Below are 27,114 nucleotides of genomic sequence, written 5' to 3'. Positions count from 1 at the left end.
ATAGAAAGGGAACAATAAGTATTTGGAGAATGAATGAACTAAAGCAAAGAGGGGAAGCTCCAAGATCGCAGGAAAGGGCGTACAACAAGAACACACAAAGCAAACGAACTGCTCAACAGCTTTCTCCTTTCATCAAGACGGTTCTAGGTACGAGTGTGAAACTGAAAGCAAGGAAACTAAGATTTATTGAACTCGGTCCAGTCACCATGTATTTTAAGTATTAATAGGTTATTTTCTTGCAACCTCAAAACAGTCTTAAGAGATTCTGAAGGAATGGACAAAGCTACATGCTTAAATAAAACTACCAGTTAAAAGAAAATGCTCAAATCTGTTAAGACTCTTAAGTTTTACCCCTCCCAGGTCGACAAATACTGCAACTCTTTGAAAAAATATGCTTCTGAAGTCTGCTGCTATGACTCCAAGATGCCCTCCCCGCTGCAGAAAGTCACAGGGCTCCTGTGCCCCTCCCTAACCTCAGTGTCACAAGGCCTCCCCACCTCTGCTGACTAACTCACTTTCTGGAAAGGGTCTTAGTTTGCATAGGAGTAAAATAAGAAGCCTGCAAAGGTGAGGGAGTTTAAACTCCCCAAGCAATAGCCAGCCACGTGTGCTCTCTCCTTCATGCACCCTGTTCTGACGAACTAATACAGTTGTATCTTAAATTCGGAGTCTGGGTTCCTACTCTCTATAATAAATGGTATTACCCTCTTACTTTACACATGAAGAAAGTAAGGACAAAGAGGTTGAATATAAGACTCTCAACATTTAATTTGAAACACCTGATGTTCTTTCAGCACTTTAAGCTTAAACTATACAATTTTTACTACCTAGATGGCAAGCCCAAATTAATCAGGTTTTATTCTAATTAAATTTAATTAAGATTAACCAGGTTTTAGCCTAATAAAAACAGTCACTACTAAAGTTTAAACAGGAACATGAGTTGGCATCTAGGCATTCTCTGTTATTCATCTAAGAACAGCAATGTATTTCATGCAGTTATTTCACCAACATTTATATATATTATATATTTCACGTGTGTATCCTTAAAGCTACCTTAGGTAGAAGAGTCCGCCATTATCTTTAGCCTAATTTCAAACCTGAGCATCTGGCTCTAGGCAATCAGTCACAGAAATAAAAAGCATCAACTAAACTTCACCTCAGATTCTTCTCAATAACTGTTAATTATATGTACTCCCTGGATTAATGAAATAGATTGCCTTTCAAAGCACACCCATGCTGAGGTTATTTTAAAGGAAATTAATTTTCCCTATTATAAAAGGGTGTGTTCAAAATCACTGTGAGAAATGGATTTCTGAAAGCTGAGTATCATATTTAACTTGCTTAACCTGACAACTCCATAGCTGAAACATGTCAGAAGAGAAGCAATTTTTTTTAAAAACACAGAAAATCATGAGAGATTACAGATACAGAATAGAGAAACATATGCCAACAGATACAAAGAAATATGCTCCCTTGACTAATATTATTTTTTGCATAGTAGTTGCACCACTGAAAAATCAAATCATCTATAATAAACAGAATAAAAAATGGGTATGCTTTAAGAAGTTGCTTCCAATTTTACCAAAAATAATTATCGACTTTAATTCTATTTTGGCTTAAAATTCAGGCAACTTCATTAGAATCTATTTAGAATTCCAATTGCACACACCCAAATTATGAAAATGAAAACATGATTGAAAAATACAAGCACATATGAAGAAAGAGCTTACCAAGTTTTCGTTTTCTTTTAAGTCCCCGGTTGATGGCTTGTATTTTAGTATTAGGAATAGCCCCAGTGTCTATAACTTCCCTAGATCTCTGCAGGAAACAGAGGCAGACCGTTAAAATAGACCACACAGGTAACTTCACTTCTCCTTGACTGTGTTTCCAAGCATGCTCTGGGGTGTGTAATGAACCAGACGGTGGATGCCAGGACCAATGACCATAGCACTTTGGGACAATTAGATAAAGTGGACACTCTGGTTAGCCTTTATGTTATTTTCTGATTCAGAACTTCTTAGTACCTAAAACTGTGTGGAGAACAGTCTTAAACATACTAAATAAATTACTGTCAAACGAATAACCTTTTATTTTCAATCAGTTTTTAATTGTTTGACATCAATCCTAAAGTCAAATTTATTCACCCTTTTCTCCACCCCAAACCACTTTGAAACTAAAATAATTTCTGTATTTATTGTAGTCAGCAATGCCTGAGCTACACACAGATTACTTTCATCCTACTTTTCTATGTGTTGGAATCATACTGTAAAACAGCTTTATAAAATTATAAAAGTACTACTTTCATTCTTAATCAGACCTGTAAGATTTTAGAATGACTTATTGCTGAGTACGGTTCACCCCAAAGTCTTCAATTCCAAGTGCTCTCAAGGGCTGGGACCTAAGATTCCAGTTCTCTCACAACCAAAATATATTAATAAAAGCATCAGCCCTACGTGATGGGGGAAAGGTGAAGATTTTTAACCAAGAGCAAACACTACCTATGTATTTGTCTAAATCTAGAGATTTGGAATGGAATTTATCTTCAACTTTCATTAAGAATAAAAGAAATGCCTCTAACAACAGGATTTTTGGAATACATTCTCTCTGTATTCCACAGAAACCACATTCAAAGCCGTTCTGGTGGATGGGGTTGGCCACACTGAGAACGTAAGACATTTCAGAACACACACCAGAGCAATTATCCAACAAAAAAAGGTAAAACTTATAAAGAGTGGGGGTGGGGGTGGGGGGTGGGGAGGATGGCGGGGGAAGGCTTAAAATAAGAATTAGACAAAATGCAAAATATCTAAAAGTTAAAAAAAACCTAAATACCCAGACTGAAGCTGTAACTAATTACAGAATGGTTATACTGTGGACTATTTATACAGTTAATTAACACATTCACACAAGATTGGGGGTACTCACCCGTATCCCCTTGCCCCTCTCATATACAGACAGTCTCTCATATAAAAGACTAAATGGAAGCTACTGAAATGTGTGTTGAGCTCACTGGTGATTGTAGCTTTCATCTTCATCATTTCTACATTTTCTACAGTAAATCTGCTCTTACGATCATATAAATCTGTTAAACTCACACGATCTTAGCTTATACCTTTATTAAATACCCATAAAATACTTGCAAGAATGTCTATACATAGACCAGATTTAAGATCTGAAAATATTTTTCCTGTATAAAATCAATCAAGATAACATTCTAATTCCTTTATGAATTCAGAAGGCCTTCCTTCAGATGATGGGTATCTAGAAAATGAAAATTACATACAAGAGTAAGTTGAGGGGCAATGAAAGGAGCAGAAAAACACAGAAAGCTGTACCACAACCTTCACTCTCTGTAGGTCTAACCACAGCTCACCAGCCATTTCCCACCAGGTGGATTTAAACATTGGCACACCAAGCCCACACCAGTCACGTCCTTTTCTATCTGAAGAACGTGCCATAAAGCCAAGAGAACCACTGAGGTTGTGCAACACACAGCTCTGTCTATCACACGGGAGGCACTGAGATAGGTTCTGGGCCTGTAGGAAGATGGTGCCCACCGTCCAGAATGCTCCACTCTTGACAGGTTATTCCATACAAAGCTGGTACCTTTCAAGTGTGGAAATACTGGTATTAGGATCTTTCAAGTTAAAAACTGACTGCAGCAGATTTTATCAGACAGAAATAAATAGAAACACTATCAAAGACAAATAAAAGAAAGCAATTAGTTAATGTATTAATAGTTTAATTTCTCCAAAAAAAGTATATGCTGTCTTCATCTGCTAATGACAGTCCCTTATACACATCTTGCTTCACTGTGTTTACATTTGCACTGCTGGTACAAAACCAAAAACTGTTAATGCCTCAACAAACATCAAAGCAAAGGACCCAACTGCGTATATTTAAAGTGTATGATCTGATGTGTGTGTATGTATATCCATGAAACCATCACCACAAATGAAGTAATGAACATATTATCACCCCAACAATTTCATCGAGTGAGTTCATATTTTATGAATACTGTGGGTGACCAAATGGGAAGCAGAATGAAGAACAATGACTGTCTCAATGATAGTTGCAAGCTACATTAACCACTTTTCTCAAAAATCCCGGAGGACTACAGGGCAAAGGTAATAAATATATCTGCTCTTCCTGGCTCTGTAAACTTTGAGCAAACCCTCTTCCGGAGAGAAAACTCCTGGTGTGTTTAGCCCACCCAACAGCAGGCTGTCCACACTCTGGATTATTTTGGTTATGTTGTTCTGTCCTGAGGGTTGTGGTGACGAGAAGAGGACCTAGCACTCCCTGTGTGAATGCAGTCTCATTTACCACGGACCCACAGGACAGGATGTCAGCCTCTGTCCTAAGAGGCAGGTGTGGTGGAATTAAATGAACGCTGGCTTGAATTAAAAGCCTCAGGTTCAAATCCTGCCTTAACACTTTCTAGCCATGAGACTTTGGCAAACTCACTCACCTGATGAGGCCCACTTGCCCCACCTGTAGACAGGCATAATAGTGTGTCTCGCACATTGTCAAGAGGAGGAAATGAATGAATGGATAAGAAAACACTCATGATGTGTAAGGCATTGTGCAAAGACATAATGATAACAATGTATATTTCCAGTACTCAGGATAGTCCTCTAACATTGTATATTCCAAACCTCCATGCTATCATGGCACATTAAAAACTCTTAAATAAGTACTAACTAATGAAAAGAAATTTATCATCTTCCAAGTGCAAGTTTAATTACTTCCCCTTATAAATATACCATACAGTCTGAATCAGGAAAACAATTATATTTATAGCCCAAGATAGTTTCAGAAGCTCATCCTAAATCTAATTCACAAAGTCTTTAACCCTTGTGTCACCATTTGAGGACGACTTATATTCTTGGTATTTGGGCACTGCTTAGTAATAAAAAATAGATCAATTTGGCGGTGCGGCGGGGCCGAGGGGGGGGTACTATGCCATATATTAGGCTGAAATTGCAATTTTTAAAGCACAAGCAAATTCATAAATGAGACCTGTTACTTACTTCTGTAACATTGTGGCAAGAAGTGCAATAATATTTGCCTTCATCAGTAAGACCCCAAGAAACAGCGGCACACTGAGAGCAGCGCTCTCTGAACTCTCTCTGTGGGAGAAAAGGAACATCACATTTAACACACGGCGCCTAAACCCTGCAGTTCCACCTACAGGCCTCCCTGCAACTTTACTCTATCAGTAAAGAATCGCTGAAAATAGAAAACATACCAAAGAGACTATTATCTACAAACAAGGAGAAGAGCAGTTCCGTCTGAGCAGTTTGAAATGGAATTAAACTATTAAATGTTTCTAAAACACGCAGTGTGTGGGAAGGGGAAGAAAAAAGGTGGTAGGGGTAAAGTGGGGGGTGGGGGAAGATGAGTAAATAAAACTTGAAAATGCTGTGAGGAAAAAAGATGATGAGATTTAAGTACAGAGAAGACTTAAACAGCATACCGTGTGGAACTTCCTCCAGGACACTAAGAACACATAACCCACCACAAAGGAACCAGAGTTTTATTAGGGTTATTTCAAGTTTCCATTTGTTCATTCAGCAATCCAAGGAGTACCTACTATGTATGCTCTAGACACTTAACTAGGTGCTGGAGATGTGACGTTGAGCAAAACAGACAAGATCCCTACTCATAACTCTACAGGCTCACGGTGAGTTCTAGTTGTTCATTTCATTAACCCAGCATCTACACACCGCTAACCATCATTCAAGAGGCATTTATCAGCACCTACAATGAGAAAAGCCTTCTATCACCATGATGCTTCTGTACATACATAGACTGGCACTAAATAATCAATTCTCAGCTCTTTGGTGTGTGAAATCTTATTATTATTGATCTAATTACCCAATATTCCTCTAACACCATCAGTTCAGTTCAGTTCAGTTCAGTCGCTCAGTCCTGTCTGACTTTGCAACCCCAAGGACTGCAGCAGCCAGGCCTTCCTGTCCATCACCAACTCTTGTAGTTTACTCAAATTCATGTCCATTGAGTCCGTGATGCCATCCAACCATCTCATCTTCTGTCCTCCACTTCTCCTCCCGCCTTGGATCTTTCCCAGCATCAGGGTCTTTTCCAATGAGTCAGTTCTTTGCATCAGGTGGCCAAAGTATTGGAGTTTCAGCTTCAGCATCAGTCCTTCCAATGAATATTCAGGACTAATTTCGTTTAGGATAGACTGGTTGGATCTCCGTGCAGTCCAAGGGACTCTCATCAAAGACTGACAAAACGCACGGCCAATTGATTCCAAAAGCAGGTCAAGTTTTCAGGGACCCTATACTAGTAACTAGTAAAATCTTGGCCGTGCCCTCACACCCGAATTTGGCCCTCCCTACGCAAGGCCGAGACGAGGATTCCCAAAGACTAGGTGCTGGAAGATGTGACCTTACTTGGGGTTACAGGGGTTACTTGGGGGGCATTCGGGTTCCAGCCCCCGGCCTCCCTCGCCCTACCTCCAGCATCAAAGGGAACTTGCGGGTTGTCCAGTCTAGAGCAGGTGAGCCACGAGGGCGGCCACCTCACAAAACCCGCAAGTTCATCCTACCCCTAAAACACACCCCCCTCGATCAACACCTCACCCCGTCTCCACTCACAACCTCACCCAGCCAGCAGCTCCAGCCTGTCTCCCCCATCACGCCGGTACCCACGGCCCGCCAGCTCCATCCCTTTCTGACCCGCCCCACTTCGAGACCAGAGCGCCTCCACAGCCAGCTGGCGTCCTCCGGCGCCTTCTCCTCAGCCTCATGGCCCTCCCGCCCCGTCGCCCGGTCGCGCAGCAGCCGGACTTCTTACCGCCTCCTCCAGGTCCATAACGGCGCCTCAGCCGCTTCAGCCCCGGGACCCGTTACCCCGGCAGCGAGCGCAGCTTCCGGGAGCGGCGGGAAGAGCCCTCCGGGCGGAAACCCAGACTCTTGACTCTAGATTTCCGTCTCCTACAGCCGCAGGGAAGCCTCTGCGAGCGGTGGAAGGAAGCTCCGCTAATCCGGCACCCCTCCCAGAAAGCATCCCGTTCCTACTCTAGGAACCGAAGCCAATCAGTAAAAAAAAAAAGGTGGGCGGCGCCTACTGCTGAGCGGATTCAGTCTCTTCCGACAGCCGGTGGGAAATGCGAAAAATGAAAAGAAATGAGAAAAGGCGAAACAGTTGTCTGAGGAGGCCTTCCTTACAAATAGCTGAGAAAAGAAGAGAAACTAAAGGCAAAGGAGAAAAGGAAAGCTGTACCCATCTGAATGCAGAGTTCCAAAGAATAGCAAGGAGACGTAAGAAAGCCTTCCTCAGTGGTCAGTGCAAATACAGGAAAACAATAGAATGGGAAAGATAGCGATCTCTTCAAGAAAATTAGAGATACCAAGGGAAAATTTCATGCAAAGATGGACACAATAAAGGACAGAAATAGTATGGAGCTAACAGAAGCAGAAGATATTAAGAAGAGGTGACAAGAATACACAGAAGAACTATACAAAAAAGATCTTCATGACCCAGATAATCACGATGGTATGATCACTCACCTAGAGCCAGGCATCCTGGAATGTGAAGTCAAGTGGGCCCTAGGAAGCATAACTACAAACAAAGCTAGTGGAGGTGATGGAATTCCAGTTGAGCTATTTCAAATCCTAAATGATGACACTGTGAAAGTGCTGCATTCAATATGCCAGCAAGTTTGGAAAACTAAGCAGTGGCCACAGGACTGGAAAAGGTCAGTTTTCATTCCAATCCCAAAGAAAGGCAATGCCAAAGAATGTTCAAACTACCGCATAATTGCACTCATCTCACACGCTAGCAAAGTAATGCTCAAAATTCTCCAGGCCAGGCTTCAGCAATACATGAACCGTCAATTTCCAGATGTTGAAACTGATTTTAGAAAAGGCAAAGGAACCAGAGATCAAATTGCCAACATCATCTGGATCATCGAAAAAGCAAGAGAGTTCCAGGAAAACATCTGCTTCTGCTTTATTGACTATGCCAAGGCCTTTAACTGTGTGGATCACAACAAACTGTGGAAAATTCTGAAAGAGATGGGAATACCAGACCACCTGACCTGGCTCTTGAGAAATCTGTATGCAGGTCAGGAAGCAACAGTTAGAACTGGACATGGAACAACAAACTGGTTCCAAATTGGGAAAGGAGTACATCAAGGCTGTATATTGTCACCCTACTTATGTAACTGATGTTCAGAGTACATCATGCAAAATACCAGGCTGGAAGAAGCACAAGCTGGAATCAAGATTGCCGGGAGAAATATCAATAAACTCAGATATGCAGATGACACCACCTTTATGGCAGAAAGTGAAGAAGAACTAAAGTGCCTCTTGATGAAAGTGGAAGAGGAGAGTGAAAAAATTGACTTAAAACTTAGCATTCAGAAAACTAGGATCATGACATGCAATTCAATCACTTCATGGCAAATAGATGGGGAAACAATGGAAACAGTGGGAGACTTTATTTTGGGGGTCTCTAAAATCACTGCAGATGGTGACTGCAACCTTAAAATTAAAAGATACTTGCTCCTTGGAAGAAAAGTTTTGACCACTCTAGACAGCATATTAAAAAGCAGAGACATTACTTTGCCAACAAAGGTCCATCTAGTCAAGGTTATGGTTTTTCCAGTAGTCATGTATGGATGTGAGAGTTGGACTATAAAGAAAGCTAAGTGCTAAAGAATTGATGCTTTTAAACTGTGGTGTTAGAGAAGACTCTTGAGAGTCCCCTGGACTGCAAGGAGATCCAACCAATCAATCTTAAAGGAAATCAGTCCGAATATTCATTGGAAAGACTGATGTTGAAGCTGAAACTCCAATACTTTGGCCACCTGATGTGAAGAGCTGACTCACTGGAAAAGATCCTGATGCTGGGAAAGATAGAAGGCAGGAGGAGAAGGGGACGACAGAGGATGAGATGGTTGGATGGTATCACCGACTCGATGGACATGAGTTTGAGTAAGCTCTGGGAACTGTTGATGGACAGGGAAGCCTGGTGTGCTGCAGTCCATGGGTTCGCAAGGAGTCAGACACGACTGAGTGACTGAACTGAACTGAACTAACAGCTGATCTCTCCTGGCCACTCTTAAGTATGTGGGCTGGGACGGGTGCCATGGCTTGGACCCCGACCCCTCTGGACTCTCCACCTACTTCACAGCACAGGAGAGTTGCCAGGTTCTGGAGGAAAGAACACATTGTTGAATTAGACCTGGGTTTCTTATCACAGCTTTTCTGTGCCTCCTCTGTAAAAATTAGCTACTACCCATGAGTCCCTTGCAAGGGATCCTCGCATGGTAAATACTTATTAAATTTAGTTTCATTGTTTTCCCTTCATTGAACACATTCGTTTCATTAAACAGGTGCTGTTTTAAGTCTTGGGATTCAGTAGTGAGCCCAGTAAAGAAAAATTCCTTCTTTTATGGAGATTATAATCTAGTGGGGAGAGAAAAAATAAATAAGGAAAATATATGGTATATTAAATGGGCATGATTGCCAAGGAGGGAAAAATAAAACAGATAAAGGAGAATGGGAGCCATAATGTGGTTTCAATTTTAAATGGAGTGGTCAACAGTATGAGTGGAGTAGTCAACAGTATGAACACCAAGGGGTGGGACAAAGAGGGATGGGACAAATTGGGAGATTGGGGTTGACGTATTGATACACTATTGATACTAAGTCTAAGTGTAAATAGATAACTAATGAGAACCTACTGTATAGATCAGGGAACCTTACTCAGTGCTCTGTGGTGACCTGAATCCAAAATTGGGAAGGAAATCCAAAAAAAAGAGGGATGGGATACACGTATGTGGTATACCTATAGCTAATTCACTTCACTGTGCAATAGAAAGTAACACAACACTGTAAAGCAACCATACCAGTAAAAGTTAATTAAAAAAAATAAGTGAAGTGGTCAAGAAAGGTCTCACTGAGAAGGTGACCTATGAGGCAAGGGAGTAAGAACCATGCTGGGAATATCATTCCCAGCAGAGGGAACAGTGAGGACCAGGGCCCTAGTCCCGGGTATCATTTCAGGATCAGCAAGGAGGTCAGCCAGAGGCTGGAATGGTGAACTAAAGGGAGAGTAGAAAATGAGGTAGGGGCAAAATCGAGTTATAAGGGCTTAGAGAGACTGTATAAGCAGGTGGAGGATTTACACAATCTGACGTGTTTAAAAGATCAGTCTGTCTATTGTGGGGCTTCCCTAGTGGCTCAGACAGTAAAGAATCTTCCTGCAATGCAGGAGACACGGATTCAATCCCTGGGTCAGGAAGATCCCCTGGAGGAGGAAGTGGAAACCCACTCCAGTATTCTTGCCTGGAAAATTCCATGAACAGAGGAGCCTGCCAGGCTCCAGTCCACGGGGTCACAAAGAGTCGGACACAACTAAGTAACCGACACTGGCTATTGTGAGGAGAATGGACTGCTGGGGTAAAGGCAGAAGCTGGGAGGCAAGTCAGGAGACTATTAAAATAATCCTAGTTGCTTGAACCAGGTGAAAGCAGGGGAGACAATGAGAAGTAGACATGGAAATGTGTATTTTGAAGGTGGAACCATAAGGATAACTTGATGGACAAAAAGTCCATCAAGCAGCTATAGAGGAAGAAGGGAGTCAAGTATGACTTCAAGATTTTTGTCCTGAGCACCTGGAAGAGTGAAGATATATTTGACAGGGTAGGGGCAGGCTATGGTTGGAAGAGTTTGGGAGGAGGTAGAGGAGGAATCGGGAACTTGATCTTTGGCATATGAAGTTAGAGATGCTTATAAGACGTGCAAGTCGGATAAGAAGGCAATTGGATGTAGGAGTCTAGCATTCAGAGGCAAGTTCTGGTCTGAAGATATATTCTTGGGTGTGCTTTCTGCCTAGATGGTATTTAAAGTCATGAGAGTAGTTAAGATCACCAAGGGAGTAGCTCTGTATTCGCTCACTCCTTCTTCACTTGTCAATTCATTTCTTTCCCAAAGTCATTAAACACCACTGTGTCAGGGCATTGTGCCAGGAATTGGGAAAGGACAGATAAACAGGACCAAGTTCCTGCCTTCAAGAGGCACCCAGTGCAGTGGAGTATTCAGTCTTATTATTTTATCATGGTGCTAGTTAAATGCTCTTCTCCAGCTGTCATTTACCAGTCTTGGCTCTGAAACTTCAGACTCTTACCTATGTTCAAAGCACCAAGACTTGTCATATGAACAGCTTGATTATAAGCCTCTAATTATGGCCCTGATATCAAATGTTGAAATATTATAATGGGGAGGGGACAGAATCGAATATCCAACTAAACAGCAGTGGTGTATTGAACTAAAAGTTCACCAGGGGCTTCCCTGGTGGCTCAGATGGTAAAGCATCTGCCCGCAATGCAGGAGACCCGGGTTCAATCCCTGGGTCAGGAAGATCCCCTGGAGGAGGAAATGGCAACCCCCTCCAGTACTCTTGCCTGGAAAATCCCATGAATGGAGGAGCCTGGTAGGGTTCGTGGGGTCCACATAGAGTCAGACACGACTGAGCGACTCTTAAGTAATTGAACTAGACTATGAGCACCATGGCATTGGGGATTTTTTGTCTTTTTGTTTATGGCTAAAGACCCAGCCTGGCTTGAAACTCAACATTTAAAAAAACTAAGATCATGGCATCCAGTCTCATCACTTCATGACAAAAGAAGTGGAAAAAGTGAAAACAGTGACAGATTTTATTTTCTTGGGTTCCAGAATCAGTGCAGATGGTGACTGTAGTCATGAAATTAAAAGACACTTGTTCCTTGGAAGGAAAGCTATGACAAACCTAGTGTGTGCCTGCTAAATTGCTTCAGTTGTATCTGACTCTTTGTGACCCTATAAATTGAAGCCTGCCCAGATCCTCTGTCCACGGGATTCTCCAGGCAAGAATACTAGAGTAGGTTGTAGTGCCCTCTTCTAGAGGATCTTTCTGACCCAGGGATTGAATCTGTGTCTCCTGCATTAGGTAGATGGGTTCTGTACCACTAGCACCACCTGGGAAGCCCCATGACAAACCTAGACAGCATATCAAAAAGCAGGGACACCACTTTGCCATCGAAGGTCTGGATAGTCAAACCTATGGTTTTTCCAGTAGTCATGTATGGATGTGAGAGTTGGACCATAAGAAAGCTGAGTGCTGAAGAATTGATGCTTTTGAACTGTGCTGGAGAAGACTCTTGAGAGCCCCTTGGACTGCAAGGAGATCAAACCAGGACTGATGCTGAAGCTGAAACTCCGATACCACCTGATGGGAAGAGCCAACTCACTGGAAAAGACCCTGATGCTGGAAAAGCTGGAAAGCAAAAGGAGAAGGGGGTGGTAGAGGATGAGATGGTTAGATAGCATCACCAACTTAATGGACATGAGTTTGAACTCCAGGAGACAGTGGAAGACAGAGGAGCCTGGCGTGCTGCAGTCCATGGGACTGCAAAGAGCCCACTTTTTTAAGACATTTATAAGCTCATGGAAATGAACTCTCAGGGAGAGAAAAGTGCTGATGCAGAAGAGAGAGGGCACAATTTCAGGGGGCTCTCCCTGAGCTGAGAGATGGCCAAGCAGAAGGATTGGCCTCATTGACAATTCTTCTGTGAACTGAGAGTGTGTGAGCCAACTCAGACACTCACTATGGGAATACCCAGAAAGGCTTTTCTGATCATTTCTGGTGAGAGGGGACATCATCAGCTGAGTGTGGGGTTAGGGAGCGGGGGTATGGAAGGTCTGAGGAGGAATCAGAGGTACTATCTCTTGGAAATGGGAGAATTAAACCAGAAATCTAATAAATTATCAGGCAGCATTAGGGGCCCCTGGATGTCTGTGATCTTAAATATAAAGACAAGGCCACTCAACACACCCAGTCACTCAGCTACTTATTTGGTTAAAACATCCCATTTACTCCATTAGGTGTATTGACAATTTTGACAATTTCAGAAATGTCTCCTGGGCAATATACCACTGACAGCCATTTGTCATCCCGTGTCCAAATCTGACACTTGTATTTTGGTGTGAAAAGGAAAAAAGATAACTTATCTGTAAGTCTGATAGGTTTTTTAAGCATTTTGCCACAAGATATCCACAACCATCACTGTAGAATGAAGGACTTCCACGGAGATTCAGCCCATTACAGGTTACAGTAGTGATCCTGTGACGGCTGAACAGTTTTGTGTTTAAAAAATTAACTAGATCCATTAACCTACCTTGGGCTTCTCAGGTGGCACTAGAGGTAAAGAACCCACCTCCCAGTGCAGAACAAAAAAGAGAAGTGGGTTCAATCCATGGGTCAGGAAGATCCCCTCTAGAGAAGGAGATGACAACCCACTCCAGTATTCTTGCCTGGAGAATCCCATGGATAGAGGAGCCTGGTGGGCTATAGTCCATGGGGGTCACAAAGAGTCGCACACGTCTAAGTGACTTAACACACACATGGCATCCTGCAGTGACGGGCACACTCCTGCCTTCAGCATTTGCTGCCACTTCCTGCTGGTGGATGAGGCCATGGATGAGTTATGCCCACAGCCCTGAAGGCAATCTAATCTCAGTCTTTTTATCATTCTAGTCACAGCAGCCACTCCTTCACTTGTTGTATGGATACAATTTTACCAAAAATATTGCTTTCATAACAAAAATTATTTACTGTTGAGAATATATGCTCCCTGGTGCATCTTCTTGTTAGCAGCTCCTCAGTTCAGTTCAGTCGCTCAGTCGTGTCCGACTCTTCTAGACCCCATGAATCACAGCACGCCAGGCCTCCCTGTCCATCACCAACTCCCGGAGTTCACTCAGACTCACGTCCATCGAGTCAGTGATGCCATCCAGCCATCTCATCCTCTGTCGTCCCCTTCTCCTGCCCTCAATCCCTCCCAGCATCAGAGTCTTTTCCAATGAGTCAACTCTTCGCATGAGGTGGCCAAAGTACTGGAGTTTCAGCTTTGGCATCATTCCTTCCAAAGAAATCCCAGGGCTGATCTCCTTCAGAATGGACTGGTTGGATCTCCTTGCAGTCCAAGGGACTCTCAAGAGTCTTCTCCAACACCACAGTTCAAAAGCGTCAATTCTTCGGTGCTCAGCTTTCTTCACAGTCCAACTCTCACATGCATACATGACCACTGGAAAAACCATAGCCTTGACTCGACGGACCTTTGTTGGCAAAGTAATGTCTCTGCTTTTGAATATGCTATCTAGGTTGGTCATAACTTTCCTTCCAAGGAGTAAGCGTCTTCTAATTTCATGGCTGCAGTCACCATCTGCAGTGATTTTGGAGCCCAGAAAAATAAAGTCTGACACTGTTTCCACTGTTTCCCCATCTATTTCCCATGAAGTGATGGGACCAGATGCCATGAACTTCGTTTTCTGAATGTTGAGCTTTAAGCCAACATTTTCACTCTCCACTTTCACTTTCATCAAGAGGCTTTTTAGTTCCTCTTCACTTTCTGCCATAAGGGTGGTGTCATCTGCATATTTGAAGTTATTGATATTTTTCTCGGCAATCTTGATTCCAGCTTGTGCTTCTTCCAGCCCAGCGTTTCTCATGATGTACTCTGCATAGAAGTTAAATAAGCAGGGTGACAATATACAGTCTTGATGTACTCCTTTTCCTATTTTCAGCTCGTCAGAAGTTCAATAATTCTTTTCACACTTCATTTTTAAAAAATTTTGTTGTTCAGTCACTAACTCATGTCCAACTCTTTGTGATCCCATGGACTGGAGCACACCAGGTTTCCCTGTTCTTCACTATCTCCTTTGTTCAAATTTACATGCATTGAGTCAGTGATGCTATCTAGTCATCTCATCCTCTGCCGCCCTCTTCTTCTCCTGCCCACAATCTTTCCCAGCATCAGGGTCTTTTTCAATGAGTCATCTCTTTGCATCAAGTGGTCAAAGTATTGGAGCTTCAGCTTCAGCATGAATCCTTCCAATGAATATTCAGGGTTGATTTCCTTTAGGATGGACTGGTTTGTTCTCCCTGCTGTCCAAGGGACTTTTATTTTTAAAAATAATTTTATATATTTGTTTATTTTTGACTGTGCTGAATCTTCATTGTCGTGCGGGCTTTTCTCTAGCTGCCTTGAGCAGGAGCTGCTCTCTATGTGCCGTGTGAGGGCTTCTCATTGTGGTGGCTTCTCTTATTGAAGAGCATGGCTCTAGGTGCTTGGGCTTCAGTAGTTGAGGCTCATGAGTTACAGACTCAGTAGTTAAGTGTGAGCTCAGCTGCTGCACCCCATGTGCGATCTTCCCAGATCAGGGATTGAACCCATGTCTCCTGCTCTGGCAGGTGAATTCTTTATCACTGAGCCACCAGCGAAGCCCCCACATTTCATTTTTGAAACAGTCTAGGGACTGCCATAATCAGGGACTTGTTAGAAACATCTATATTTTATTCAACTGCCTAAATTGCAAGCCTGTATGATTTGTTCTCATTCTTGTTTCTTCTAAATTTTCAGCATTCTCTCTATCTTCCAAGATTATTTGTTGCCTATTGTTTCAGCCATATGTATTACAGCAGAGTGATAGAAAGCTGACAAATACAAAATATAACTTTAGGGAGAGGACGGCTGCTTTAGAAAATATAGCCAGGTAGGTGTCTATGGTGACCCAGCTGGGGGTCACGAGGGAAACCTCTCAGAAGAAGGGCCAGGCGAGTCAAGATGGGAACACAGTGAGCACCCCTGCAGGAATGTGTGTCCCAGGGAGAGTGACAAGGCCTGAAGCCACCGAACTTGGTGTGTTTGAGGAACAAAAGGAAGCCTGTGTGGCTGGAGGTTAATAGGTGAAAGGTCGAGTTATTTGCATCGGGGTCAGGAGCTGGGCAAGGTTAGACTGCCAGTTGCTAAAGCTCTTGTGGACTCACAGGGCTAACATACAGCCAGGGCACCCGTGCAGCCCCTTCCACATGTTATACCAGGCATCCCTGGTGGTTCCAACATCTTGACTCTGGGTGGATCAGCTCTAGGCTGGCCGGCCAGCTATGACCCCTGGTCCTGAGTGCCCACTGAACCTGGGCCTGTCTGGGGGGTTTACAGTCTTCATGAGACTTTGGCTTAAAGAGAGCAGGGAGAGCTGGGGGGAGCAGAAAAATGGGGCCCCACACAGGCACCAACCAGACATTGGGGCTGCACAGGAGGGTGGGTGGGCTGTGGAGGAAGGAGGGGCTTGAGGACACCAGGGTGCAGCCCCTCTTCTCACCATCCTTACTGAACTTGACTTTCATTTGGGGGCAAGCATTTGTAAAAACCTTCCAGGAGCCTTCTGGTCAAGGGCACCGACAGCCCTGGTTTCCTTAGAGAGTGACAGCCAGGGCATAGCTAGCATTTTCTTGGCCAGGAACCAATCTAAACACTTTAACTCATTTGAACATTATCATCACCATCAGCCCCATTTTACAGACAAGAAAACTAAAACAAAGAGATGTAAAATTTCTGTACACAGCGCTACACTGAAAGTTCAGCCCAGTAAGTTCATCACCAGGACTTACCAGTGAGGGAGAAAGAAATGAACCAAAGTTTCTGACTGGGATCGTTTGCTTCTCTTCATCAGTTTTTTAGTTCATTCGGTTCCTTCCTCTCCATCTACTTCATTTCAGCCCTCAAACTTCCTGAGAGGTAAGGATTGAAGGTCTCATTTTATAGATTGGCAAACAGAGGCTCAGAGTTTGGTGCTGGGTTGCCAGTGTGGTAGCAGCCACATATGGCTCTGTAAATTAAAATGCAATGAAGTGTAAAATGTTCTGTTCAGATAAATAAATATCTTTAAAAATAAAAATTTTTGTAAGCAGCCAAGCCAGGAGTCAAAACCCATCAGCCTGGTGGAGAACCCAGTTTTGGCTGCCATGACATACCCTCTCTAAAAGGTCAGCCTCATGAAATACAATAAAATACTGTAGAGTAGATTCCAGTGGTTTAGCCAGGAATAAGATGTTGACTATGTAAGAACCTCAGATGATATTGTAAAGCTCAGAAGATGTCTGAATATAATTACTCTGCGTTCGACAGAAGCTGAGGGACAATTCAGTAGCACAAACAATATCGTCTTATTAAGAGAAATTCTCTATTTTGAGACCACAAGTTACATAGTGTCTTGTCTACTGATTTAATGGAGAAGTTATTGGAAGAGTTTGAGGCATCTCACTCTGTCAAATCATAGCTCCGACAGGGGCATTATCTAATTAGTGAGAACATGTTAAACCAAAGATCACATGAAAACCAGAAATGACTTGGAAATTGTCAGACTGATTTGACAAATGCTCTGTGTTTCAACTTACCTCATCTGTAGGCAGTTTGATTATATAAACAGATATGGTTTGGTTTATTTAGAAAATAGAAGAGAATGTATTTTAAAATTGTGATTTGCATAGAAACATATATATGACTATTTATTTCCCTACCAGTTGTTAAATATGGGTATTTTGAATATTTCTTCTGAGGCCATGGAAGGTATTTCAATTTAATTCTAAATGTGCCGAGAAGTCATTGAAGGATTTTGAACAGAAGAGTGACATGGTCTAATTTGTGCTATAAGCTGTTATTCAAGTCTCTGTATAGGGAACTGCCACAGAGCATAAGCGTGTTATGAAGATGGCTACTGGGGAGTGTCAACTGAAAAAATGCACAACCTACAAGTTGAGAACTATGCTTGATTCAGCAGACATACTGAAGACATAAGCTTGGGAGATGGCCTCTCACATAGCTCCGAGGGACTTCTCCAAAGAGGTAAGGGAGGAGCTAGGATATACAGGAGTTTTTGCAAAAACAAACAAACAAACAAAAATCCCAGGTAGTCAGGACATCAAAGCTGGCTCCCCACTCCAGTATTCTTGCCTGGAGAATCCCATGGACAGAGGAGGCTGGCGTGCTGTGATCCATGGTGTCATACAGAATTGGGCATGATTGAGCAACCAACACTTCCACTAAAGAAAAACCAGAATCTGAAGTTAATGAGTGCTGAAGAATTGATGCTTTTGAACTGTGGTGTTGGAGAAGACTCTTGAGAGTCCCTTGGACTGCAAAGAGATCCAACCAGTCCATCCTAAAGAAAATCAGTCCTGAATATTCACTGGAAGGACTGATGCTGAAGCTGAAATGCCAATACTTTGGCCACCTGATGTGAAGAACTGACTTATTGGAAAAGATCCTGATGCTGGGAAAGATTGAAAGTGGGAGGAGAAGGGGACGACAGGGAAGGAGATGGTTGGATGTCATCACTGACTCGATGGACGTGAGTTTGAGTAAGCTCCAGCAGTTGGTGATGGACAGGGAGGCCTGGCACGCTGTAGTCCATGGGGTTGCAAAGAGTCAGACATGACTGAGTGGCTGAACTGAACTGAAGTTAATGAATTTAGCACTTTATTTTTTTATGATGTATGGAAAGGTGCAAGAGTCTGGGCTCACTGACCTCTTTCCTTTGATGTGTACCTTAGCTACCTAGCACCAGTATCCTGTTCTCTCCATTCTGAACCTCCTCAGGGTGCACCATGGGGAGAGGGGGTACTGATGACTTTGTGGCCACAACGTCCTCTGTTTACTGGTATGGCAGGCAACAGTCTCTGTCCACAGGAGGCTGTTTCAGGAATCCAGGCCAGAGAGGGCTGTACTTGGTTAAGAGTGCCACAGTGGACAGTGGGATGTAGATACACTTTGAAAGTGGAGCAACAACGGATCGGATGCAGTTGTGAGAAAGGGAGGAATCAAGGATGACACCGTGAGGTGAATGGTGAAGCGGAGATGGCTATGAGCAGCTTTGGGGTGAAAACCAAGATGGGGACATGCTAAGTTCAATATGTCTATTAGAAATACAGGAGGAAATATGACAGCTAGATGAATCTGGAATTCAGAGATGTTCTGACTGGAGACCTGGATTTGGGCATCATTGTGTAGAAATGAGATTTAAAACCCTGGGTCTAAATGAGAGCTCCTGGGGAGTGAGATCAGCAAGTGAGTGAGAGGTGAGAGCCCTGGCTGAGACGTGCGCCCTGTGACATTTGGAGGTTGGAAGAGCAGAACAGCCTAGTAAAGGGGTAGAGGAGGAGCAGCTGATGTGAAGGAGGAAAACGGGCGAAGTGTGGTGACCAGGGCCATGTGAAGAGTTTCAAGAAAGAGGAAATGCCAAATGCTATTAAGAGACTCTTGAGGGTCCCCTGGACAGCAAGAAGATCAAGCCAGTGCATCCTAAAGGAAATCAACCCTGAATATTCATAGGAAGGACTGATGCTGAAGCTGAAGCTCCAACACTCTGGCCACCTGATGCAAAGAAAAAACCCTGATGCTGGGAAAGATTGAAGGTAGGAGGAGAAGGGGATGACTGAGGATGAGATGGTTGGATGGCATTACCGACTGGATGGACATGAGTTTGAGGAAAGCCCCGGGAGCTGGTGAGGGACAGGGAGGCCTGGCATGCTCCAGTCCATGGGGTCAAAGAGTTGGACAAAAGAGTGACTGAACAACATTGAGTTCAGTGTAGAGCTGAGCTTAGCATAGGGCTTCACCAGATGCAAAACAGCGTTGACAAGACTTTAGTAATGCATTAAGGATGACAGTGGAGTTGGAGTGGGGTCAAGGTTGAGCCGGAGGAATAGGATTGACAGTCAGTAAAGACCTATAAGGAAGAGTAGGAAGGTGCAGAGGGGTAAAAATGTAAACTATGGCAGCATGTTTTCATGTGAATGGAAATGAAGTATTGACTAGGAGGAGAGTGGGCTGCAGAGAATTCCAAGAGTGGATGAGAGGGGCAGACTGGTCCCCCACGAGGCCACCCTGAGGGGCTGCATTATTCCCACCTGACCTGGCCATGGAAATCTCTGGAATGTGACCACCACTCAGCCAGGCTGGGGCCCCCAATCTGCTGGGTGTGGCCACAGCTGAGCATCCGAGCTGGTTCCACCACCTCCTCCTGACACCTCCCCCCTGCCCCCGGATGAGCTCAATATCCCAGGGCTTAGAGCCCAGGACAGCTCAGCTAGATTTTAGTTAAGAGGATCTGCTGAGTGTGGGAATAGCTAAGTACTGTTTCTAGGAGGCAACAGAGCAGAGAGACTCTGCAATCAGGAGTGCAGATCTGAATCTTGGCCCTGAAACTTACCTGCCAGCCGTGTGACCTACACGAGTCACTTCTCTGAGTCTCAGGTCTCTCGTCTGCATGTGGAGACGATGACTCTACCAAGACACCTACTGAGACTGTGAGGTGAAAACAGGATGCTGGGGACTTTCCTGGTGGTCTGGCTTAACGGTTAAGACTCCCAATTCAGAGGGCCCGGGGTTCCATCTCAGGTCGGGGAACTAGATCCCACTTGCCACAACTGAAAAATCCTGTATGCCACAAATAAGACCCAGCACAGCCAAATAAACACATGAAAACAAATAATTTTTAAAAAATGCTCTGTAAACTGGTTCATGAGATACAAATGCCATAAGCTGTCCTGAGGCTTCATTCACTGCATCTTCCCCCATTCATCTCACAAAACAGGCACAGCTCACAGAGGAGGCATTTCTTTGCACACATTCCTGGGCCATTCCTCTCTGTGAGTTTAATTTTCATAACTAGACTTTTAAGTTTTTTTTTTTTTAAAGATAAGAGCAAGTCTTGGCTCCTTGTGAGAAGCTTTGAATTTTGTTACAGACATAAGTATATCACGTCAAGATCATCAGTTGAAAGGGAGGGGAGACCTATTATTATCTTCAAAGCTTTCTGGGGACCTATTAAATGCTAATAACAAAGCACCGGGCTAGTCTAAAGAGCAAACGCCATCCTTGACACCTATCACATGCATGAGCCTCCCCTCTCCCCTGGGCTCCATTGATATTTCTGCTGGAGGAAGAGGAAATCAAATGTGGACCACCGAGGGCTCCAAGGCCTGCTTCACCCTGGTCTGTCCATCACTGAGGCTAAGACTGCCTTGGTTTTCACAGAGCTGGGGAGAAGGGTAAAGAAATGAATACTCGATGGGCCTGTAAAAGGCCCATTACTCAGGTTATCTCATCACTGGGCTGGGAGGTCATCATCTCTTCTCATCAGAGGGGAAGGGAAATTGAGGCCCAGGAGGTCAAACCAGGTCACATGGCCAGCAAGAGTCAGAGGGGGTACCTTGTCATTCATTTCTCCCTTCTTCAAAGGGCCCACTCTTTCTGCTGACAGAGTACGTGCTTCATAAAGGTTTTCGTAGTGAATGAGTAAGTGGATGATTGAATAAAGTCCTCTGGATTCACAGCTGCCTTGTCAGAGGACATCAACAGCCAGAAGGCACAGCCCCAATTAAACAGAAGCAAAACAGCCTTGTAAGATTCATGTGAGGCGCTCAGAGTGTGGCTTAAATAAGTCAGGAGTTTTCAAGCTCTCGAGTGATAAGATCTCAGCCAAGTTGCAGGACCTGCTGGGGGCTGGTTTCTCTATTTCTAATCTTCAGGCAAATATGTCTTGCTCCTCCCTCCCTCCCAGGAAGCAGAGTTAACAGAACACTGGTATTCGTATCTCCGGTCACGGGCCCTAAAGTCCTTGAAGGATGAGTCCTGGCTTGTGACCCTCCCATGGCCAGTATTGCTACATAGTTCATGGGTCACAGCACAAACTGGAAATGTGGATTGAAAACTAATAAGAATTTCAAGACGGTGACATCAGAGTGCTAAACTGAGCCTGGGTCCCTTCTGTGTATGGGGTCCCCTGTGACTGCACAGACTGCCCACCCATGAAGGCAGCCCTGCCTGTGGCTGCTGATTCCAGAGTAGGGAAGAAAAGATCATTTTTTTTAAAAGGTCTTAAAAACAGATTGGTGGGACATCTTAGGAGCACCAAAAATAAGACAAATCAATAAGGTAGCCATGGAGATCTGGTTTCCTGAAACAAACAATCTTAGAATACGAAGAGTTTTAAAATTTCATCTAGTAAAGACAAACATCATATGATATCAGTTATATGTGGAATCTAAAAAAATAGTACAAATAAACTTATTTACCAAACATAGAGTCATGATAGGAAACAAACTTATGGTTACCATGGGGGAAGGTTGTTGAGTCACTAAGTCGCGTCCAACTCTTTGAGACCTCATGGACTGCAGCAAACCAGGCTGTCCTGTCCTTCACTATCTCCCGGAGTTTGCTCAAACTTATGTTCATTGAGTCAGTGATGCCATCTCATCCTCTGTCTCCCACTTCTTCTCCCGCCCTCAATCTTTCCCAGCATCAGGGTCTTTTCCAATGAGTCGACTCTTTGCATCAGATGGCCAAAGAGTTGGAGCTTCAGCTTTAGCATCAGTCCTCCCAATGAATATTCAGGGTTGATTTCCTTTAGGATGGACTGGTTGGATCTCCTTTCAGTAGAAGGAACTCTCAAGAGTCTTCTGTCATCAGAATTGAAAAGCATCAATTCTTTGGTGCTCGGCTTTCTTTATGGTCCAAATTTCACATTCGTACGTGACCACCAGGGGCAAAGGAGAAGAGAGCCAATAAATTGGAAAATTGGGATTGATGTATACATACTACTATATATAAAATAGATAACTAATAAGAATCTACTGCAAAGCACAGAAAACTCTATTCAATACTCTGTAATGACTTATATGGGAAAAGAATCTTAAAAAGAGAGGGATATATGTATAAAGTAGAGACCCAGTCAGAAGCAGTGACTTGGGTAGTCATGGGGTCCCACAGAGAAGGCAAGTCCTCTCTGAATCTCATATCGTCTCCTTATTATTGAAATAGCGTAGGCCGGATTGAATAATGTGTTATTTGCTTATTTTCCCTTCCTGAACTTCACTAAAATAACAGCAAAGTAAAAGAGTTAAGTCCGCTACTATATAGCACAGGAACTACACTCAATATCTTGTAGTAACTTTTAATGGAAGAGAATGTTAAACTGAATCACTTTGCTGTACACCTGAAACTAACACAACATTGCAAATCAACTATTTCAATAATTTTTTAAGGGTTAAGTCCACAAGGACTAGGGAAATGGAAGGAGAGGCAATAGTAACTGAAGAGGCTTTGACAGTGGGCAGGTGGGATAGGAGGACACGTATTTCAGAAATGAGTGAAAATCTGATTGCTGCCCCTCTCTCTTCCCAGAATTCCAGTAGCAAGTTCTACATCCCTCCCTGCTGCCCCTGCCCCTCCAGGCAAAAGATAACAGTCTTCTCTGGAGTGGAGCCCAGACACCACCATTTAGGATTCTTTACAATGAGCTGATGTGAACTTCTGTCCTATTAGACTGAAGCCCTAGGTCCCAAGTCTGGTTTATCTGCAAAGAGCTTTCTAGACTCCCAAGTGAGAGGCAATAGCTAAGTACCTCCAGACATGTGGGAAAGCTTCTAACTTGAAAGACAGAAAACAAAACAAACAAATGGAAAAAAGAACTGGGAGAAATCAGAGACAGTGTCAAACTATCTCCCTGAAAAGAGTAAGGATGATATTGTGTGTATGGAAAAAAAAAATCTTTAGAAAAATCCCCCAAACAAAGAAAACTTACATATGAGTCAAAATAAAAATTTAACATAAACAATAAATTCAGAGAAACTTCCAGAAGATAGGACAAAAAGACAGACAAATGGAAAATAAAGATAAAGCAAGAGGGTAAGTCTAAGAGGTTGAAGACCAACGACTGGAAATGTCAGAAAGAGAGCCAAGGGGACAGAATTATCAAGGAGATTTTCTCAGAACTATGGCATGAGTTTTCAACTCAAAAGAACTCACTCAAGGGATGTGCCTAGCAGAGAGAAAGAAAAAACCCACAGTCAGACACACCACTGTTAACTCTGAATACCAGCGATACAGAGAAGATAGTATAAACTTCCAGAGAAAAAAAGAAGAGGGTTAGAGTCAACAGATCTCTCAACAACAAAGCTTTGGGATCTAGTGGACAATGGACCAATGCCTAAGATGCTCTCCCTTATGTCCACTCTTCTATATAAAGCTAAACTGTTCATCTCCTTTGATCTGCAGTCCATGGGGTCGCAAAGAGTCGGGCACGACTGAGCAACTGAACTGAACTGAAACTGTCCATCAGGTAAGGGTAGAATAAGATATTTTCAGACATACAAGAATGAAAATCATTTACTTCTCTTGTACCTTTAATGAGCTACTGGAGGTAGTGATCCAGTGAAAAGAGGGAGTAAACCAAGAAATGAATACCTGGAATCTAGGAAGTGAGGGATCCAAAGTGTAAGTGGCAACAAGAATTCCCTCAATGAAGATGAGTGGAAATTTCCAGATGACGTCTGTACAGCATCCTGTGTAAATTGGGGAACTTGGAAGAAAGGCTCTGAGAAGAAGGTCTCTAGGAATAAGATAAATATGACATATTTGAGATTATGGAAAACATTACTAACAGAATTGAAGCAGACTTTACTGGGGCATTAGAAATTAACAATAAGTGTGTAGAAAATCGGGCACCTGGGAAGATGAGTGAGTGGGTTGTCACTCAGTCATGTCCGACTCTTTGCAACCCCATGGATAGTAGCCTGCCAGGCTCCTCTGTCCATAGTAACTCCAGTAAAGGTGGAAGTGGTATGGGATGGGCAAAGTGTTCAGGTGGGTCTCCGTGCTGACGTGCTCAGTCGTGGCGGACTCTTTGCCATCCCATGGACTGTAGCCCGTCAGATTCCTCTGTTCATGGAATTTTCCAGGCAAGAAATTGGAGTGGGTTGCCATTTCCTTCTCCACAGGTGGGTCTTTAGGGAATGGCATTTGTGCAATCGTAATTAAATACATCCTGACTATAACTGTGTTGAGGGAATAGGGAAGTGGAAATGAGAAAGTAAGGGAGATCTGAGTTCTTATTTATCTTTGTGGGAACTCAATGGCAGTGTCTCAAAATGAGAATTAGTACACTAAGAAATGGGGATAGCCCCAGTCCATGGTTTTTCTTTTAAAAAATTGTTTCTTTTTGTTCCATGGTTTTTCACATCATCTACAGGACTTCAACATTTAAGAGGGTGAAGGAAAGAGGTTCCCACTTCTTTTTTCTCTCAAAAAATAAAGAAGAAAACAAACAGAAACAGACTGTTCTTCACACTAGCAGACACTGAAAATGTGAACCATTAAATGTGGACCACTGAGTGGCCAGAAGAATGACAAGAAAATGAATAAAGATGAATCCAAATACCAGTAGAAGTCTAATTTATTTATAATAAAATTCACCAGTTTTATTATTTTTACCCAAATTTTATTATTTACCAAAAATACTCAAGAGTGGAATTCATGAGTCATATGGTAAGTGCACATTTAACTTTGTAAATAAATGCTAACCTGTTGCTCCACATTCTAGCCAACACTTGGCATTGCCAAGTCTTTTAAATTCTACCCACTACAGTGGGTATGTAGTAGTGTCTCCATTTGGTTTAAATTTGTATTTCCTTAACAACCAGTGATGTTGAATGTCTTTTCATATGATTTTCTGGCATCTATGTTTTTGATAAGATGTTCAGATCTTTTGCCTAATTTGAATTGTCTTATCTTAATATTGATAATTCATTATGTATTGTGGAGATAAGTCCTTTTATTCTGTGTATGTTTGGCAAACATACACAAAACATAGTTTCCCAGTCTCTGCCTTGTCTTTTCTTTTTTCTAATTGTGCTTTCAAAGAGCAGACATTTTTAATTTTGATGAAGTCCAAGTAACTGATTTTTAAAATTTTTGCGTCATATTTTTTAAATATTTGCCTAACCCAAGATCACTAAGGTTTTATCCTATTTTTTAAAAAGGTTTGTAGTTTTAGTTCACTTTTGTACATATAGCCAATGAATTATTCTAGCACTGTTTGTTGAAAAGATTATCCTTTCTGCCATTTAATTTTCTTGACCCCTTTGCTAGAAAACCAGTTGACCACAAATACATGTGTATCTGGGCTTCCCTGGTGGCTCAGATGGTAAAGAATCTGCCTGCAATGCAGGAGACCTAGGTTTGACTCCTGGGTCTGAAAAATCCCTGGAGAAGGGAATGGAAACCCACTCCAGTATTCTTGCCTGGATACTTCCATGGACAGAGGAGCCTAGTGGGCTACAGTCCTTGGGGGTCAGAAAGAGTCGGACACCACTGAGTGACTAACACACACATATGTGGATCTATTTGTGGACTTTTTACTTTGTTCCATTGGTCTGTATGTCAACTTTTGCTTGAATACCATTCTGTACTAATTACTGTCAGTTTTATAGTATTAAAAGATCTTGAAACTAGATTAGATAAGGCCTTCAACTTTGCTCTTTTTCTATGTTATTTTGGCTATTCTGCATGGCTTGTACTTCCATACAAACTTTAAAATTTTCTTATTAAATTAAAAAAAAATAACCCTGCTAATATTTTGAATGTCATTGTACTGAATCTATTGACCGATTTTGGGGAGAGTTGGCATTTTAAACAACACTGAATCTTCCAGTGGGTAAGTATGGTGTATCTAACCATTTGTACTCAACTTTCTCTCAGTAATGTTATGTAGTTTTCAAAGTACAGTTATTGCATATATTTGTTAACTATATCCCTACTTCATAATTCTGTGTGCTTGCGTATGTGTTTGAGAGAGAGAAAAAAAGAGGGAGGGAGGAAGAAGGTTTCCTTTATGTTCCCCAAAGTTGAGCAAAAGAGAATCGGCTAATTAAGGACTGTGGTTAGCTGAATTCCAGTTAAGTAAGATTTTACTGTATTTGGCATTCACACTAATAGCTCTGACTATGTCACACCCATGTTCAAAAACCTTCATTGGGAAATAATTATGGGATGCTCTCAAAGAATGTAGTGTCAATTTACAAAGGGAAAAATTGGAAACAACCGAGCAAGCTGATTAAGTGATGCTGTACTCTGACCTTGCAGCCAAAAACATGACGTTATGCAACAGCGGTTTTCAGAATGGGGTCAGAGTGTCTTACAGGGTCAGGCAGGTGTCAGGGCCCCCATTTATGTTCGAATCACAGTAGCTCTATATCCCTCTATAGAGGCTTTATGTCTCCCTTTTGGCTTTTGAGGTTCCTGGTAGGACTTTGTTTAAAAGTAGAGTTCTGGTGCATATGTTTAAAAGCTGTTATTGCAAAAGAATTTCTAATGACCAAGAAAGATGTTAATGGAATTATAATCAGATTAGAAAAGAATCCATGTTTCAGGTCCCTGTTTGAAGAAAAAAAGAAATGTGTAAAGAAAAAAATTGT

The 27,114-nt window shown here is 42.7% G+C and overlaps 1 protein-coding gene across 8 annotated transcripts in view; it reads right to left on the bottom strand.

Annotated features, from left to right (window-relative positions):
* The window catches only part of TAF1B (TATA-box binding protein associated factor, RNA polymerase I subunit B), a 55,176-nt gene extending 48,286 nt beyond the window's left edge, over positions 1–6,890 (bottom strand). For 3 of the 8 annotated variants that reach the window (XR_015135771.1, XM_086323499.1, XM_086323503.1), the window contains exons 1-3: positions 6,826–6,890; positions 5,034–5,132; positions 1,731–1,818 (exon numbers count right to left, since the gene is read on the bottom strand). Coding sequence is in view for 1 of the 8 variants with exons in the window: in XM_086323499.1 (XP_086179625.1) it covers positions 1,731–1,818; positions 5,034–5,132; positions 6,826–6,843 (205 nt within the window). In the remaining 7 variants the exon portion in view is untranslated. Of the gene's footprint in view, positions 1–1,730; positions 1,819–5,033; positions 5,133–5,479; positions 5,764–6,825 lie in introns of those variants that run through there. The other 5 variants (XM_086323501.1, XM_086323504.1, XM_086323500.1 and 2 more) reach the window with 4 other exon arrangements.
* Between the last annotated feature and the right edge of the window lie 20,224 nt (positions 6,891–27,114).

The sequence above is a fragment of the Bos grunniens genome, chromosome 11, assembly GCF_055505025.1.
Source record: "Bos grunniens cultivar Pamir isolate PY7600 chromosome 11, Bosgru_T2T1.0, whole genome shotgun sequence".
NCBI classification, from domain to species: domain Eukaryota; kingdom Metazoa; phylum Chordata; class Mammalia; order Artiodactyla; family Bovidae; genus Bos; species Bos grunniens.
Note: the sequence above shows the minus strand (reverse complement) of the source record. Positions and strands in the feature narration are given on the sequence as shown.